Here is a 16276-nt window from a genome sequence, read left to right as displayed (position 1 = left end):
ATATATTTTCTAAATAGATACTGAGTCATACTAAGATTGAATATATAATACCTTCATAAATTATAAAGGCTAGACATTTTTTAATGAAATACTCTTATTTGGCACAAACTAAGAGGCTCAGCACTGTGAGTTAATGCTACGTGAAGAGAACATCTCTTAATTGGAAAGGGCCAACAGTGTCTAGCAGAGGAAAGGAATGGGACCCAGGAGTGGCACAGGTACAGATGTGGTGAACCTGCATTTAGATGTGCATGGTAACAAGACAGGGTCGGAGGAACGGAAATACTCCTATTTTAGAGGGCTCTCAGAGAGAAGGGAAAAGAGGTGTCCTGGACCTCTGGCTCTTGGCCGTGTGACAAGCTCTAGGATCTGGTGCACTTTGGTACTAAGCCTTGATTGGGGACACAGGCTCGTCCTCCAGCTGCAGCCCGGCTGAGTGCTGTTTGTTGCTTTATTAGTTACTTCTCCGGCTGCTGTTTGTCTTCGGGACACACGAACAACAAGAATGCCAGGGAGCATTTCTCTCGCTTACTAAAGGAGTGACCACCAGAGAAAGGGTGCCCTCCAAAGGCTGAGGAATCACCAAACATGAGCACATGCGTATGCACTCAGATTACCGAACGGCATTGGGGAAAGGATTCCGGTTACATCGTGACATTCGTACTGACAACATACAGAGGATCCCAGGGATTGTGTGATTCATCTTGGGCTTCTTCGGTTTGGGTGTCCTTGTGAATTTGCAGGATGCTCTTTGAATGCATGCTGTCTATGAATCAATGCTTATAGAGTTGAATTTGGAACAAGATCAAACCAAGCCTTACACAAAAACATTTAGAAGTCAACCCCTAAGCCAAAGCACTGTAAACTGAAATTTATGGTAGAAATGGTAGTGAAAGTTAGAAACACATGACCGTAAACATAAACAGAGTTTCGGTCCTGTTGCCCACCTGTAGCTTTGTGGACCTTGACAAAGGATCCTATGTGTGCCCCGAGCATCTGCTCACCCCTCCCATGTTAAACAAGGGGCCGAGGGGCCGAAGAGGTGGCTCAGCAGTTCAGAGCATTGTTTCCACAGAGGACCTGGGTTTGGTTCCCAGCACTCACATGGAGGCTCACAACTGTTCATTCATAACTCCAGCTCCAGGGGACCCAATACCCTCTTTATGATCCCCATGGGTACCAGACATGCAAGCAGTACACGGACTGTTTGTTCAAGCAAAACGCTCATACACAGAAAACAAAATAAAATGACTCTTTAGTGGGGGGAGAACATGAGGAAAGAGCAGAACAGAGGGCCACACAGATCCAGAACTGCCCGAGAGGCCGTGAAGAGGCTGCAACATTTGATCAGAATCCAGCATATGAAAACTCGAGAGTTAGGAAATACCAAGTGGCACTCTGATGTTCGCGCAATCATGGTCCCTGCTTCTAAATGTGAACGAACATCAAGGACCTATAAGGACTTGATGGACAGGCTAGTCTCCTTGGCTAACCCTCTGAACTCACTAGACCCTCTTGATGGACAGGCTAGTCTCCTTGGCTAACCCTCTGAATTCACTAGACCCTCTTGATGGACAGGTGGGGTGTTCTGGGTTAACCCTCTGAATTCACTAGACCCTCTTGATGGACAGGTGGGGTGTTCTGGGTTAACCCTCTGAATTCACTAGACCCTCACCCCAGTTCCACGCCCCTTCTCTAGTCCTCCCTTTCCTCTGATCTCCAAGAGAACCACCTGGGGGAGTACGGTTTATAAATCAATGAGTTGGGCTAGAGAGATGGTCCAGCAGGTAAAGGCACTTGCTGCCAAAGCTAGATGATCTCAGTTCAATCCTTAGAACTCACACGGTGGAAGAACAGAATTGACCCTCTCAAGTTGTCCTCTGATTCCCAAACGCGTGCCATGGCATGCACGTGCCCTCCTCCCAAAATAAATGAGTGCAACAAAATGATTTAAAAATAAGTTGACTAACGAAGAAAAAAATCTAGAGATACTAAGCTAAAGAGGAAAAAAAAAATAAGACATAAAAACGGATTTGCCAAAACTCACCATCAGAGGGCACAACCGTACTGCAATAAGCTGCCCCCACGCTCTGCCAGGAAGCCGGCCTCTGGTGTGCCTACAAGACAAAAGCCAGGTCAACTGTCAGGGCAGACCAATGCCAGACACGTGTGTCCCAAATAACGCCAGCTTTCGAGCGTGTGAGTTTTATGGATTCTCCGTGGAAAAGTTGCAAATACAAATACAAGGAGACAACCAAAGGGGTTCCTGGTGTCCTAAACCATGGGCAACAAGCACTCTGGTGTGTTTCAACATTACAAATGAACACATCTTCACACATGCAGATGGGCACAGTCTCATGCTGAACAAACGAGAACCATGCCTGACAAATCATTTTTCCCCGACTTTCAAAAGCAATTCTGGTTAAGCAGTATCTGTTCTAAATTCCCCTGCCTCGTCCTTGTTAGACCGCAGGTCGATACGTCTTTCTTTTATTTCATCAAAGAACAAGGTACACCACGTATTTACAGTTTTTAAGTAGGTACTGGTCCTTGCTGTTTACTTTCCTTATTAAAAACCTGGACAGGCAACTGCAGCACTTGAGCCCAGAGCATTAGAAGGAATCCCAGGCACACACTTTTGTCGCGTCTTCAAAGGGCAGTGCCGTGGCTGTGAGCCCAGGACTAAAGTCCTCAGAATAAATTAGGCTTCATGAAGAGTACTGAACACACTGCTAACTAAGTCCTTCCTTGGCACCTTCCCCAGCCCCCAAAAGTATGACAGGAGGAAGACAGGAAGGCACTAAATAACTAAAACCCATGCCAAGACAATGAAAACCATTTAGATTCTGAAACGACGCACACCATCATTCAGTTATAACACAAGATACATGAATCTCGTCAATTCCCACCTCCTTCCACCTAAAGACAGCAGGGAATTTAAAGCTAACTGTGGTGGTTCGAATGAGAATAGCCCCATAGGTTCTTCTGTTTGAATGTTTGTCCCTAGTTGGTGGAACTGTTTGTGAAGGATTAGGAGGCGTGCCCTTGTTGGAGAAGGTGTGTTATTGGAAGAGGGCTTTGAGGTTTCAAAAGCCTAAGCCAGACCCAGTTTCCCAACGTGTCTGCTGCTTGTAGGTAATCAAAGCTTCAGGTACTGCTCCAGCTCTATGCCTGCCTGCTTGCCTGCCACCACACTTCCTCAGAGTTCTGTAAGCAAGCCCCAATGAAATGCTTTCTTTTGTAAATTGTCTTATAAAAATTGGCCACAGTGTCTTTTCAGAGCGATAGAAAAGTAACTAAGATGCTAATATTTAGAAAAACGTAAACAAATCATTTAAAATTACTGGAGAAAAATTTGTAGATTGTTTTGCCTTTCGGGGTGAAACTTTGACTCATAGGAGTTAATTTCAGTCGAATTTAAGAAAGAAACAAGGCTAAGCTCTCTCCCACAGCAGCACCGCTGTCCAATGCAGTGAACAACCCATCTTCACCTTAGCTCAGATGGCATCTTCATCATTTTCCAAATACTTATATGAAGTTGAAAGTATTTCCGAACCTCTACTCTGTCTGATGAGCTGTCTGCTCGTGCCCTGGTAACCATGTTGGCCCACATTCTATTTTTATGGTAAATTTTAGTATCTGGTGTGATTAGTCATCAGGAGAACTAAATGAGCAGTATACACAAAGCACTTAAAACAGCACCTGGTATACAGTAAGGGCTCAGTAAATGCTAAGCGTTTTGTTTTGAGACCATGTAAATTCCATGGTTTAGCATAGGGAGACTAACGTCTATATGATTTCCAGTCTTTGTATCAAGGAATCTTTGTGTTTTGAGACAGGGTCTCACTATGTAGCCCTGGCTGGTCTGAAACTCACTATGTAGACCAGGCTAGCCTCACACTCACAGAGATCCACTTGCCTCTGTCTCCTGATCGCTGGGACTAAAGATGTGTGCTACTATACCTGATGTACCCAAGAATTCTGTGGATCTCTCCTTTTGAATCTTTATCTGCACGCTAGAGAAGCATTTTACAGACTTCTTGACATAGATCTTGCAACAGTCCTCATGTGGTGTGGTATCCAATATTAAACTCATCACCCTGAGTATTTTTTAGTTTGTGTACACTGGCTGTGTCTCTACTGGCCCTTTATTACAGCCTTTTCTGCATTTGTTTTCTTTGTGATCTAATCTGACAATTGTTCATTAGGAAAGTCCAGCCTCCTTACATTTATTTATAGTTATATAAACATATATTCACTCTTTTCCACTATGCAATTTTAGAGTTTTGTGTTTGTTTTGTGTTTGTTTGTTTGTTTTTGGTTGTTGTTTTTATTTTTTTCTCTTTGTCAATATGGAGGATTAAACCCAGGGCCTTAATCATGATAGGCAAGTACTCTTATCACTGAACTATATCCCTAGTTATAGTCTGAAATTTTATACAACATGTTCTGATCACTGCTTTTTTGGTTTTGTTTGTTGTTTTTGTTTTTCAAGACAGGGCCTTTTTGTGTAGCCTTGGCTGTTCTGGAACTCGCTCTATAGATCATGCTAGCCTCAAACTCACAGAGATCCTGCCTGCCTCTGCCTTCTGATTAAAGGCGTGCGCCACCACTGCCCAGCTGGCCCAATTCTTTTTAATCAATTGTTTACTTAGTTTGTCACTAGTATCCTCTGACCCCTGGGGCAAGAACTTTTGATTGGTTCAGTCACTGATGGTGCTTGTGAAATTACAAGTCCTGTCAAATGAATGCTAAGAAATTCTTGATAATTTAGTAATTTAAAATTAATAATAGCTTGTGTAAAATACGCTTTATGTTAAAAGAAAAATTCTCCCTCTGAGGCTCTTTATGTCCTTTCTCCATTCAGTTTAGTTCAGGGGTTAATTACCTACCTGCCTACCTGCTCATCTCAACCCTCATCATGTGATGCTTTTGCTGGGTTTTTCTTAGATGGCCACCATTGGTGGCTGTATGGAAAGCATGAGTTTGTGCAGTTTTGGCCCCTGGTTCTCCTCTCCACAGTGTAGAGGTTTTAAAGATGCAGATCCTCCTCTATAAATATAAAGTCTGCATTTGTTTTTATCTCAATTCTATAGTTAATGGGCTCCATGCTCGCTGCCAATTCTCTAGCTAGTTTCTGCTCTCATTGCTGCGATGACCAAACTTCTTCCTGGAGAGATGAATTTTCTGACGTATTAATTCCTTAACTGATCTTTCCAGGAGGACTTGGTAAAGTACTGAATGTTGCTTCTGGGGAGTCTGAGGCCAGCCACCAACTCTGAAGAAGTGGGTGCCTGCCTGGCTCTGCTGAGGCTCTGCAGCCAGCCACAGGCGTCGCCTCCTGAGGTCTTCCCACACACCTATTCAGTCTTGACCAGATCTGGCGGCCACCCTATATGGAGAGCGTGCTGTGAGACTGCTCCCTGGTTGTGTTGAAGATGGAACTTACAACTTGCTTTCTTCCTCTACCTCCTGTTCTATGGCGTGAGAAGGGAAGGGCGGGGCGGTTGCGTTTAAGGGGCCATTACGGTTACATAGTGACCTCGGCCATAACCATCTGAAACATCCAGAAGTAGAGGGCAAAGTGGGAAGAAAATCCCATGTACCCATCGCTCACTTCAGTAGTTCCCAACATTTTGTCGACTCAGCTTACTAGACCCGCCTCATTTGCTTTCTTCTTTCTTCAGTCAGTCAGTCTCTCTCCTTTTCCCCTCCCCTCTCCCTCCCAGACCCCCTCCTCTGTCTCCGTCTCTCTTTTGAGATTTATGAAACACAGTCCCATGTAGCTAAAGCTGGCCTCAAACCTGCTATGTAGTCAAGAATGATGCTGCACTCCTGATCTTCTTGCCTTCCTCCCTACCTTCCAGGTGTTGGGATTACAGGCATGCACTATCGAGCCTCATCCCCCCTCCCCTCCCCTCCCCAACATCTTAAGACATCCAAACTATCAAAACACTTCACCTGAAAATAGTTCCGATGACATTTGCTGGAACACTGCAAAAAAACAAACCTGGAAGGTCTCTATGATTATACAAATTATCCCTAGCAGTATTTTTTTGGAGGGCATCTATCAGTACATGATTGGATGATTTCTCTAGATGCTACAGAGCAGGGGTTGGCGGGCCAGCCACCTTTTTGTTGAGTTTTATTGAAACACAGTTGGGCTCACTCCCACCCACAGCTTTAATCTACGCTCTCTCTAAACCACAGAATTCAGCATCTGGGTAGTAAGTAGTGAGACAGATGAGTAATTTCAACAGAAAACCACAGGGTCTAAGAAACCCCAAAATGTCTACAGTCCAGCCCTTTAAAAAGAACCTTAGCTGCCCATCCCTTGCTATAAACAAAGCTTATATGGTGTGGGGATAACTTTCCATACCACTTCTATAGAGACATGGACAATCACACCTAAAAAAACCTATTTAGGGGCAGGGTTGCAGTTTGTGGCAAAGGTCGGCCTCAAACTCCTGGACATAAGCCATCTTCTTCCTCAGCCTCCCAAATAGCTGCAACTTACAGCCACCATACTCCTGTTCTTATTTATTCAACCATCCTGACACACATACAGGTCCTTATTTTTCTTTAAGCCGTCTCATGGTTTACAGTCCAATGAGACTAACATAAATAAAAATGATTTTGTTCTAGCCATTTCTCCTTGAAATACGGTAACAACACAGAGCAAAAACAAGCAAAGCAATAACAACCAGGAAATGGATGTTCAGCACCAAAGAAGGACTACTACCCCCCCAACCCCTATCCTGTGGTCCCCCAAATTAGAGATATCTGTGCTGTATCTTTTTATTCTTATATGTCACAAGAAAATGGTAAGCTTGTTAGTTTTCTTTTCTTCTAAAGTAGCAAGGATGCAATAATGTTTGGCTGATGCTAACATTAAAAAAATACATCAAGAAGTTTGCTGGGAGCAAGGTATGATGGTATATAACTATAATACCAGCAGCTGGGAGATTGAGGCACGAGTTCAGGACTAGCCTGGACTACCTGAGACTCTGCCTAAAAAACAAAACCAAACCAAAAAACCCCAAACAAAACATTAGCTTGTTAGGGGTGTAGGAGAGTGCAAGCTTGGCATGCAGAAGCCCTGGGTTCAAGTCTCAATTCTGCAAACAAAACAAAACCCCAGCAAACCAACCAACCAACCAACCAAAAAAACAACAAAAAGATATTTTTAAAAAGAAAGAAATTTTAGCTGGGTAAACAGTACAAAATATTCACGTCTTTAAACTTCATAGGCAGAGATCAAAATCAAGGCGCAGGGAGTACGTAGAAGGTAGAAAAATACCCAGAGTAGGGAGAATTCTCTAGGCAGCACTAACACCAAGTAAAGAGACACAGCCCCCTGGAAAGAAAATGTAGGTTTTTGTTTTTAGTAAAGGGCAGTCCACATTTTTGATAAGATACCTGGCAGTGTCAAAGAAAAGCAGAGGTCTGTAATTAACCGCTCACCTGCTGCCTGTGTGACGGGTTACCTTTAACCTTCACCCCGGAAGAAAAGGTCCAGCAGCATCACTCAGACAACAAAATGCTGTAACATTGTTTCCCCAACGTTACAAGACTCAAGTCATTGTGGTGGTATTGTGTTCCCCAAAATATTGTGCATCCTAATAAACTTATCTGGAGTCAGAGGCAGAACAGCCACTAGATACTTAGGCTAGAAAATGGTGGCACTCATGCCTTTAATCCTAGCATTCCAGAGGCAGAAATCTCTCTGGATCTCTGTGAGTTCAAGGCCACATTGGAAACAGCCAAGCACGGTGACACACGCCTTTAATCCCAGAAAGCGAGCCTTTAATCCCAGGGAGTGGTGGCAGAAAGCAGAAAGGTATATAAGGTGTGAGGACCAGGAACTAGAAGCTTTTGGCTGGTTAAGCATTTGGCTGGTTAAGCTTTCAGGCTTCTAGCAGCAGTTCAGCTGAGATTCATTCCGGATGAGGACTGAGAGGCTTCCAGTCTGAGGAAACAGGACCAGCTGAGGAACTGGTGAGATGAGGTAGCCCTGGCTTGTTCTGCTTCTCTGATCTTCCAGCATTCACCCCAATACCTGGCCCTGGATTTGATTTTATTAATAAGACCTTTTAAGATTCATGCTACAAGTCATAGGACTCAAGCTAATTAAAAACTTTCAGTATTAAAAAGAGACATTTAATATCCTCAGATCCCATTATTCGATCCAACTTACTGCTTCCCTTTGGGTCCCTTATTGCTAACATACATTAACTTCCCCTACATTTCCCTTTCCCAGTCAGAAAGCAGACCTGCCCGTCAAGAAGACACTAGCATCTAAACAACCTGCAAACAGCCCCAAAGACTCACAGCCAATTAGACAGGAGAGGAAAGGAAGGGGAGGGGAGGAGGGGAGGAGAGGCAGCAGAGTACCATTCCCAGCACATCTAGCTCCCTGTGAGGGAGGACCGAGGCTTACTTCACTAGGAAACAGATACCTGATGCCCACAGCAAAGCCTTCTACATCAGTGATGCCAAAGAGCTTTTGTCCACAGCTGGAACTGTGGTCAGGAAAAGCTTCTGGGTCCCAAGTCTAGACCTGTCAAACTCTAGGACCGGAGTGTTCATCAGGCTGCGGGGAGGGAGCTCGGAGGACAAAATGCTTGGCTCCTAAGGACTTAACCTGAGATTGAGCCTCAGGACCAAAGCAAAAGCCAGAGACCCCATTCTTTGTTGTCTTTTTGTTTGTAAGCTACAGGGCTTGGCCGCAAACAGAATGTGACATTTGTTTGATCCCAAAAGCCAGGGGAGCATGGATGAAGAAGGGCAGAAGGTCTGTGGGGACTGAAGGAGGGCAAGTAGAGCAGTGGGGTGCTGTCTAGCATTGTGACCTGGAACCCTTGCTAGCTGTGACTGCCTGCATAGCCTTCCCTTCACCAGACCAGGGAGAAAGGGAGGGAGGGAGGTGGGAGGAGAAAGGCAGGACACAGGGGAGGGGAGGGCCAGCTGGGAAGGGAGGCTGGTGGGAATAGAAGAGGCATGAGAAAGGGCAGGAGGGTGAATGCCATTTACAGTGCATTATATACAAATATGGGATTATACGTATATGAACACTTTTTAAAGCCGGGCATGATGAAATGTGCTTGTAATCCCAGGGCTGGGGGAGGCAGGCACAGGAGGAACCTGAGGACTTGCTAACCAGCCTGTCCAAATTGTTGAATTTCAGGCGGCAGGGGGGGTGGGGGTGAGCCTACCTCAAAAAAAAAAAAAAAAAAAAAAGAGGTAGATGGTGCCTGGAGAATGACACCCAAGGTTGTCTTGACACACACACACACACACACACACACACACACACACACACACACACACACACCGAGTTTATGGGCATTCTGTAACTAACAGAGTAAAACTACTGCAGTTGGCTTACAACAGAACAACAATGTCCTCAATCTGGAGTTTGTTTTCTCTTTCTCTCCTGACATACTAAAGCTACTGAAGCATCATCACACCGGCAATAGACTTTTACCACCTTCAGCCACGGCCCAGCCCAAGCAGTCTGTTCTCAAAGCTGGAGGTAGGAGGGGAGACCCCGGAGTCAGCAGACCAGGGCCCAGAGTTCTAGTGCCCAGGGCCACCTCGGCTGACTGCTTCACTGGAGGGTGAGTGAGAACACTTGAGTGACACTTTGTATTCGCCCTTTAACATTCTACAGAAACAGAGACGCACAGCACTCCACCTCCCTAGGGGACTGGCCTCTTACAGAAGCAGCTGGGAAGCAGAGTGCAGTTTCAAAAGCACAGGAGTCCGCACCCCGAAATGTGTGTAAGGTAAGCCCATACCACGGGAAAGGCAGACAGCCCAGGTTCTGCAGAAGTACCCCTTCAGGCAGCAACGAAAACAATTCATTACGCTGCACTGCACGACAGAGTTTGCCCTCCCAATAACAGAGAGACAAAGTGTCTGGTGCTGCTGAGTCAGGGCTATTAATATTTGTGACTTAAGGCATGCCTCATGCTTTAATATCAGAAAATTTGGTTATTTAAAACGATGATTACACGTTATTACATATGGACTAATGTTTCTCCCACTAGATCATTGTAACTTCATAGAAGTCATGATTTAATGTATATATGCCTTTAATTCCCAAGGCAATTTCACACCTCTAAAACAGGACCACAGCAAGGCCCTCTGTGGACTCGTTCAACATCAGTTTTCTAAGTAAGATATTAAATTTGTCAGGTGAAGTGACTTAAATACTTGTTCACGAGGCCTAGAGACCTGGGGCGGCAGCTAAGAGTGTGCCCTGCTCCTTCAGAGGACCCAGGTGGGTGGCTCACAACCACCTGTAACTCCAGCTCCAGGGGATCCAGTGCCCCCTTCCGGAGTCCTCAGGCTCCTGCACGCAGGTAGGTGTTGTCCATAAACTCACAAGGACCCACACATACACAGAAAAATAATATATCTTAAAAAAAAAAAGTCTCAGCTGGGACCAGAATGGTGATTCAAGCCCATGTTCCCAGCACCTGAGAGGTAGAGGCCAGAGGATCTAGAATTCAAGTCTAGCTTTGACTACGTAGTGAGTTTGAGGGCACTCAGAGCTTTATGAGAACATGTCTCAAACAAATCAAAAAGGACAAAGAGTCCTTGTTTTTGTTTTGAACAGAGATTCTAGGTTCTCAGTAGCTAAGGATGGCCTTGAATTTCTTGTCCTGCCTTCACCCCCCAGCACTGAGAGTATAAGGTATGCATTACCACACCAGTCATTTGTGGTACTAGATATTGAAGCCATGGCTTTGTACACATTAGGCAACCACACTTACCAGCTAAGCCACATCCCTAATCCTTCTGTTATTATTTTTAAAGACGTCGCATCTTCCAGGTTCTTTTTCTTTACAATTTGTGCACACTGCTCCTAGATTCTGTCCATACCCCTTTTGTCTCATCATGCTGCATTCTAGTTATCTGTTCCAATGACTGACTCTCTCCTTCAGGGTTATTATGATCAGCCAGGAAGATTGCATTAATCTTGTTATATACTGGTACCTCTCGGTCCACCAGGAGAAAGCAAAAACTTCATAAATATTTATTTAACTGAGTTGTAGTGCCTCCTTTTTTTATACTTCAGCTTCTTTGACAAGCTTTATAACTTGGCTTTGTACTCTATTTTTCCACAGGGAATTATTACTGATTTTTTTTTCTCTGCTGAGGGACTCTGAGAAGTGAGAAGAAATGATAGTGTCTACAGGCATTTGGGGAGTATTTAGGCTATTTCTTCACCTATATATTAAAGGTCTGTTTTAGTTTTGGCTGCTGCAGGTACATTCCACATTGCATCGAGGTGGTTAACTACTATACTGTTGATTATCTTTAGACAACAAAATACCCAACCACAAAATGCTTAAGGAACTTGTCACATAATAACTAGCATTTGTACTTGATAACCATATAAACAATTCAAAAGTGAATCAAAGCAGAATGTGACTTAGATTGAATAAACAGACCCCGTTTCTAAAAATGCTTGTATTGAGAATATAGAATGGAATGTGGTGGACTGCTCTTTTTGACAATTCTGCTCGGCAAAGGAACTTGGATCTGCGGTTCCCTCTACATTACTACTTAAGTCTATGAAATCTCTAGTCACTGGAGCAATGATACTGAGAGGCACTTACATCCAAATTAGTATACTGAGATAAAACTCCTTTCTCTGAAGTGGCTTAAAGTTAGAAAACCAGGAAGGATGTTGGAAAGTACTTCATTTTGGACCACTGGTAGCTGCACAGGTGTTAATTACATTAGTCTCTGTGTTTTAAAAGTGCAGTGCCAGGTAATGTTTTGAAAGTACTCTTTCCTATTTTGGTGGCACCTGGGGCTGTGAGAATCTGGGCTGGTTCCACCAGCTGGTCCCTGCACCTGCAGCATCAGCATCACCCGGGAGCTTGCCAGAGATGCAGGCTCCGGGTCCCACCTCAGCCCTCCTGCATTGTAATGAGGTTCCTAGGAAATTCTTATGCACATGGAGGCTTGAAGAGTCCTGGGTAGCTCACTCAAATGAGATTCAAGGGCATACAGTTGTCATCTGGGTGCGGTATTCTCAGACCCAAACCTCTCTCGCTTATCAAGACCCAGGCAACTGAGTTTCATAGGGGCCACGTGATATAATAGAAATAACGCTGCAGAGCGAGCTTGAAGACTGGATTCTTGCTTCATGTCTAGCTCCATGACCTTGAACCAGACTTTTCGTCTGCAAAACGAATAGCTCTTACAGCAGACACAGTGAGACTTTGCAACTCTGAAAGCTATGAATTTGTGAAAACAAATAGCAATGCGTTCTTTCCTGACACATGCCACCTACGATGAAGCTGTTGAGGGGAATGATTTAATGGTTTGTGTAGTTGGGAGAAGCAGTTCAAGAGACTGGGCCCGAGGAACGTACTGGGGCCTCGCCTCTCCAGTCCTTGATATGCATTCAGCATCGAGGCTCACACTCTTTGATTTTCACACTTGAATTCTGGAAGATGCACAGTGGTGAATAGCTCAGGCAGTGGGTGGCTGCTATTAATAACCCCTCCCCGCTTCCTTTGTTCTTCAATACAGATGAAAACACAGGTAACGAAAGAGGTTCAGAGATGAATGCGGCTTTTACATTTTGCACAAGGGCAAGAGAATGTTAGTGTTCTTAGGAAAAGCACGTTAAAGTGTTTAGAGGTAAAGGATGGGGGGGGAACCAATATGCATGTGTACATGTGCATGCACATATGTAGAGAAAATAAAACTAATGCATGTGTAATATGAATGCATATATATATATGGAAAATAATGCAAATGCAGCAACATATTAATAACATAAATATAGAGGTATAAGACTACATGAACATTGTACTCTTTAGATTTGGGAATATTCAAAATAAAAAACTGAGGGGGAAAATTAACATAAATATCCACTGACTCCAATAAGTTGAGGGTTTTTGTTTGTTTGTTTGTTTGTTTGTTTGTTTGTTTATCAAGACAGGGTTGCTCTGTGCAGCCCTGGCTGTCCTGGATCTCACTCTATAGGCCAGGCTGTCCTTCTGTCCTTGAACTTACTACAGAGATCTGCCTGCCTCTGCCTCCTGAGCGCTGGGATTAAAATCATGCATCATCACTGCCTAGCTTAGTCTTTAAAAAAAAAAAAAAACAAGTAAAATGTGTTAGATTCTTTTTTTTTTTTTTTTGTAAACTTTAAAAAGCATCAGAAAAGCTAGAACAGAATGGGAAAAAATCAGGAAGTAGGACATTTTAATAACTCACATTCCTGCAACGCTTCTTTTAACGAAGTGAACGATGTCCAACCATGGGGTGGGAGATGGTTTGGGGCAGTGGTGCCTGCAACAGAAGTGCAAATGCAGATTCCCCAGGACCCACGCAAAAGCTCAGAGTGGCAGCTCCGGGCTAGTTGGAGGGGGCAGAGACGGCGTCCATGGGACTCACTGGCCGGCCAGTTCAGTCAAACAGGGAGAGAGCTAGGCTGTGTGAGAGACTGAGAAATAAGGTGGTGGGGAACAAGGAAGACACCTGAAATCAACACACACACACACACACACACACACACACACACACACACACACACACACACACACACACACACCTATGTGCATACACATGGGGTGGGGGGGTGCTACAAAATTTTAAAAATTAAAAAATATTATTTTCAACAAACAGATGGGCCTTCCATTTTTGCTCCGGCTTCAGCTAATATTGGAAAAGAATACAGCTACCACTCAGAAACAGAACAAGCCACAGGCTTTTCTCATTTCCCCGCAAGAGAAGGACACAGCGGCTGCTAGGAGAATCTCTGCCCTCCCACGGGCCGCGGGCGTGTAAGGGATTGCGATGCCCGGAGATCAGGACGCCGGGGGAGAGTTCCCGCACAGTAGTCATTCTGCTTCAACACCCCCTTTCCATTTACTCTTTAGTTTACCTATTGAAAAATACAATCAACACACCGCCAGCCTTTCCCGTGTAACTGCCCCACAGTAACGCCACCCGAACACACACACTGTAATTAATGAGAGAGCTCTTAATACCCGGGCTTCATAAAACACATCAAATTCGATGACTTTCCTCTAACGTTAGCTGAGTGGATTTCTTTTATTTTGCTGAGTTAAGCTTCCTATAGTTTACTTTAAATGATCATAAAAAGGCGGCTATTAGGTCTTACAAATCATCACAGCGTACTGTAAAGGGGACAAGCAGACCAGGCATTTAGGATGATTTTCATATATAATTGAAAGCCCAATTCACAATGGCCCTTCGCTCATTCTGCCTGAAGTCAGCTGCTCTCCACTGACTGGCTAGGCATCATGTGGGGACCAGTCTCTGAGCAAACAACTCTAGTCACAGCTTCGCCATCTGAGACAGACCAAGGCTCAGTTAAGAACAACTTTTGTTACAAACGTTACTATCATCTTCATTTTGCAGGATTCCAGTTAGGAATGCTAATTCATAATATTCACTTAGTACCAAAAACTATCCATTGATTTAAATATGAATAAATCTCAAAAGCAATGTATAGTAAAAATGTAAATCAGCGTATGTAAATTATAGTACTCTATGAATTAACATAAGAATACATATGGGGCTGGAGAGATGGCTCAGAGGTTAAGAGCACTGACTGCTCTTCCAGAGGTCCTGAGTTCAATTCCCAGCAACCACATGGTGGCTCACAACCATCTGTAACAAGATCTGGTGCTCTCTTCTGGCTTGCAGTCATATATGCTGTATACATAATAAATAAATAAATATTTAAAAAAAAGAATACATACATCATTATTTTATCTTTCATAGGCATATAAATATACACACATAGGCATATAAATATGCAATAACTTATGAATACGTGAAAATGATGAATATTAAGACCTATGGAGATGGTACATTATTTTTACAGTAGGAGAGGAAGGTTTGGAAATTGGGGAGGGGAGCACAGTCAGCTTTGACCATACTGCAATATTTCTTTTCCGTGATTGTATTAAGGGTCAACAGACTCCAAAGTCACCTAGGGGGTGACATCAGTAACCCATGGAGGGATAGCTACATTAAGGTTGGTCTCTGAGAATGTCTGTGAAGTACTGTCTTGGGTATAATAGTTAATGTGGGAAGACCCATCTTCACTGGGTAGGCCCACTTCCCAGGCAGGGGTTTCAGGACTGGATACATGAGTAAAAGCAAGCTGTGTTATCATGTACGAATTCACCGCTCTCTGCCGCAGCTTCGTATTTAATTTTTTCGTACAATATATTTTGATCATATTCTTTCCCCCTATCCAACTCCTTCCAGATCCTTCCCACCTCCCTACCCATCCAGCTCATGTCCTCTCTCCCCTTTTCAAAAACAAACAAATAAAAACCAATAAGACAAAACCCAGACAGTGGATGCAGCAGTGTGACCAGCCCCCTCCCCTAATATGATGGACCCTGAGCAGTGAGCCCAGAAAACCTTCCTCCCCTAGGCTGTTTTCTCAGGATTTTATCACAGCAACGGGAAAAGAAACTAACACATTATCTTAGTTTAAAAAAAAAAATTGAAGCAAACTAGACAAAATGTGAATATTTGAGAGTGATGAGAATTGAGGTGTTTATTATACAATCCTTTGTAAATTGTAAAAGTATTTCTAGTAGCTTTAAAAAAAAAGATTTATTTATTTATTATGTATACAATGTTCTGCCTACAAGTATGCCTGCCGGCCAGAAGAGGGCACCAGATATCATTATAGATGGTTGTGAGCCACCATGTGGGTGTTGGGAATTGAACTCAGGACCTCTGGAAGAGCAGCCAATGCTCTTAACCTCTAAGCCATCTCTTTGACCCTATTTCTAGTTTTTTATTGCCTATCTCTCAGAGTCTTCCTTGACTCTCTCCGTGCACACTGAGGGAAGCTGGGGAGGCTCTCTACTGATGAGAGCCTAGACTGTATGGGAACAGAGTCAGACAGCATTTATTGATTTTTATCTTGGTGTTTGTTGCCCCGCATTGGCTCCTCATACTCAGCATCCTGGCAAGCACAGCGGTAGCTCCTTCTCACTGCTGCAGACGTAGGCATCCGTTATATAGTCCACCAGATGAATATTTCACAATGGACAACTGGGCCAGTTCCAGGTTGGCTAATATGCAGTAGCGAACAACTCACTTTTGGTCGAGATATATGCACACTCTCTGAGATAAAACTAGGAAATGAACTTCAGGGCTACATGACATGCATATGTTCATGGAGCCACACATTGAGTTCTAAGGCAAGCACAGCTATCTTGAGACACCCCCCCCACACTACCATCATCAT

The 16276-nt window shown here is 43.9% G+C and overlaps 1 protein-coding gene across 4 annotated transcripts in view; it reads right to left on the bottom strand.

Annotated features, from left to right (window-relative positions):
* Mcu (mitochondrial calcium uniporter) overlaps nucleotides 1-16276 on the bottom strand; it is a 170231-nt gene that overhangs the window by 39184 nt on the left and 114771 nt on the right. For all 4 annotated transcript variants that reach the window (XM_076557208.1, XM_076557210.1, XM_076557211.1 and 1 more), the window contains one exon: nucleotides 2048-2117. In XM_076557208.1, coding sequence (XP_076413323.1) covers nucleotides 2048-2117 — 70 coding nt within the window. The remainder of the gene's footprint in view (nucleotides 1-2047; nucleotides 2118-16276) is intronic.

This window comes from Peromyscus maniculatus, chromosome 21 (assembly GCF_049852395.1).
Source record: "Peromyscus maniculatus bairdii isolate BWxNUB_F1_BW_parent chromosome 21, HU_Pman_BW_mat_3.1, whole genome shotgun sequence".
Taxonomy (NCBI): domain Eukaryota; kingdom Metazoa; phylum Chordata; class Mammalia; order Rodentia; family Cricetidae; genus Peromyscus; species Peromyscus maniculatus.
This window is presented reverse-complemented; position numbering and strand designations above follow the sequence as displayed.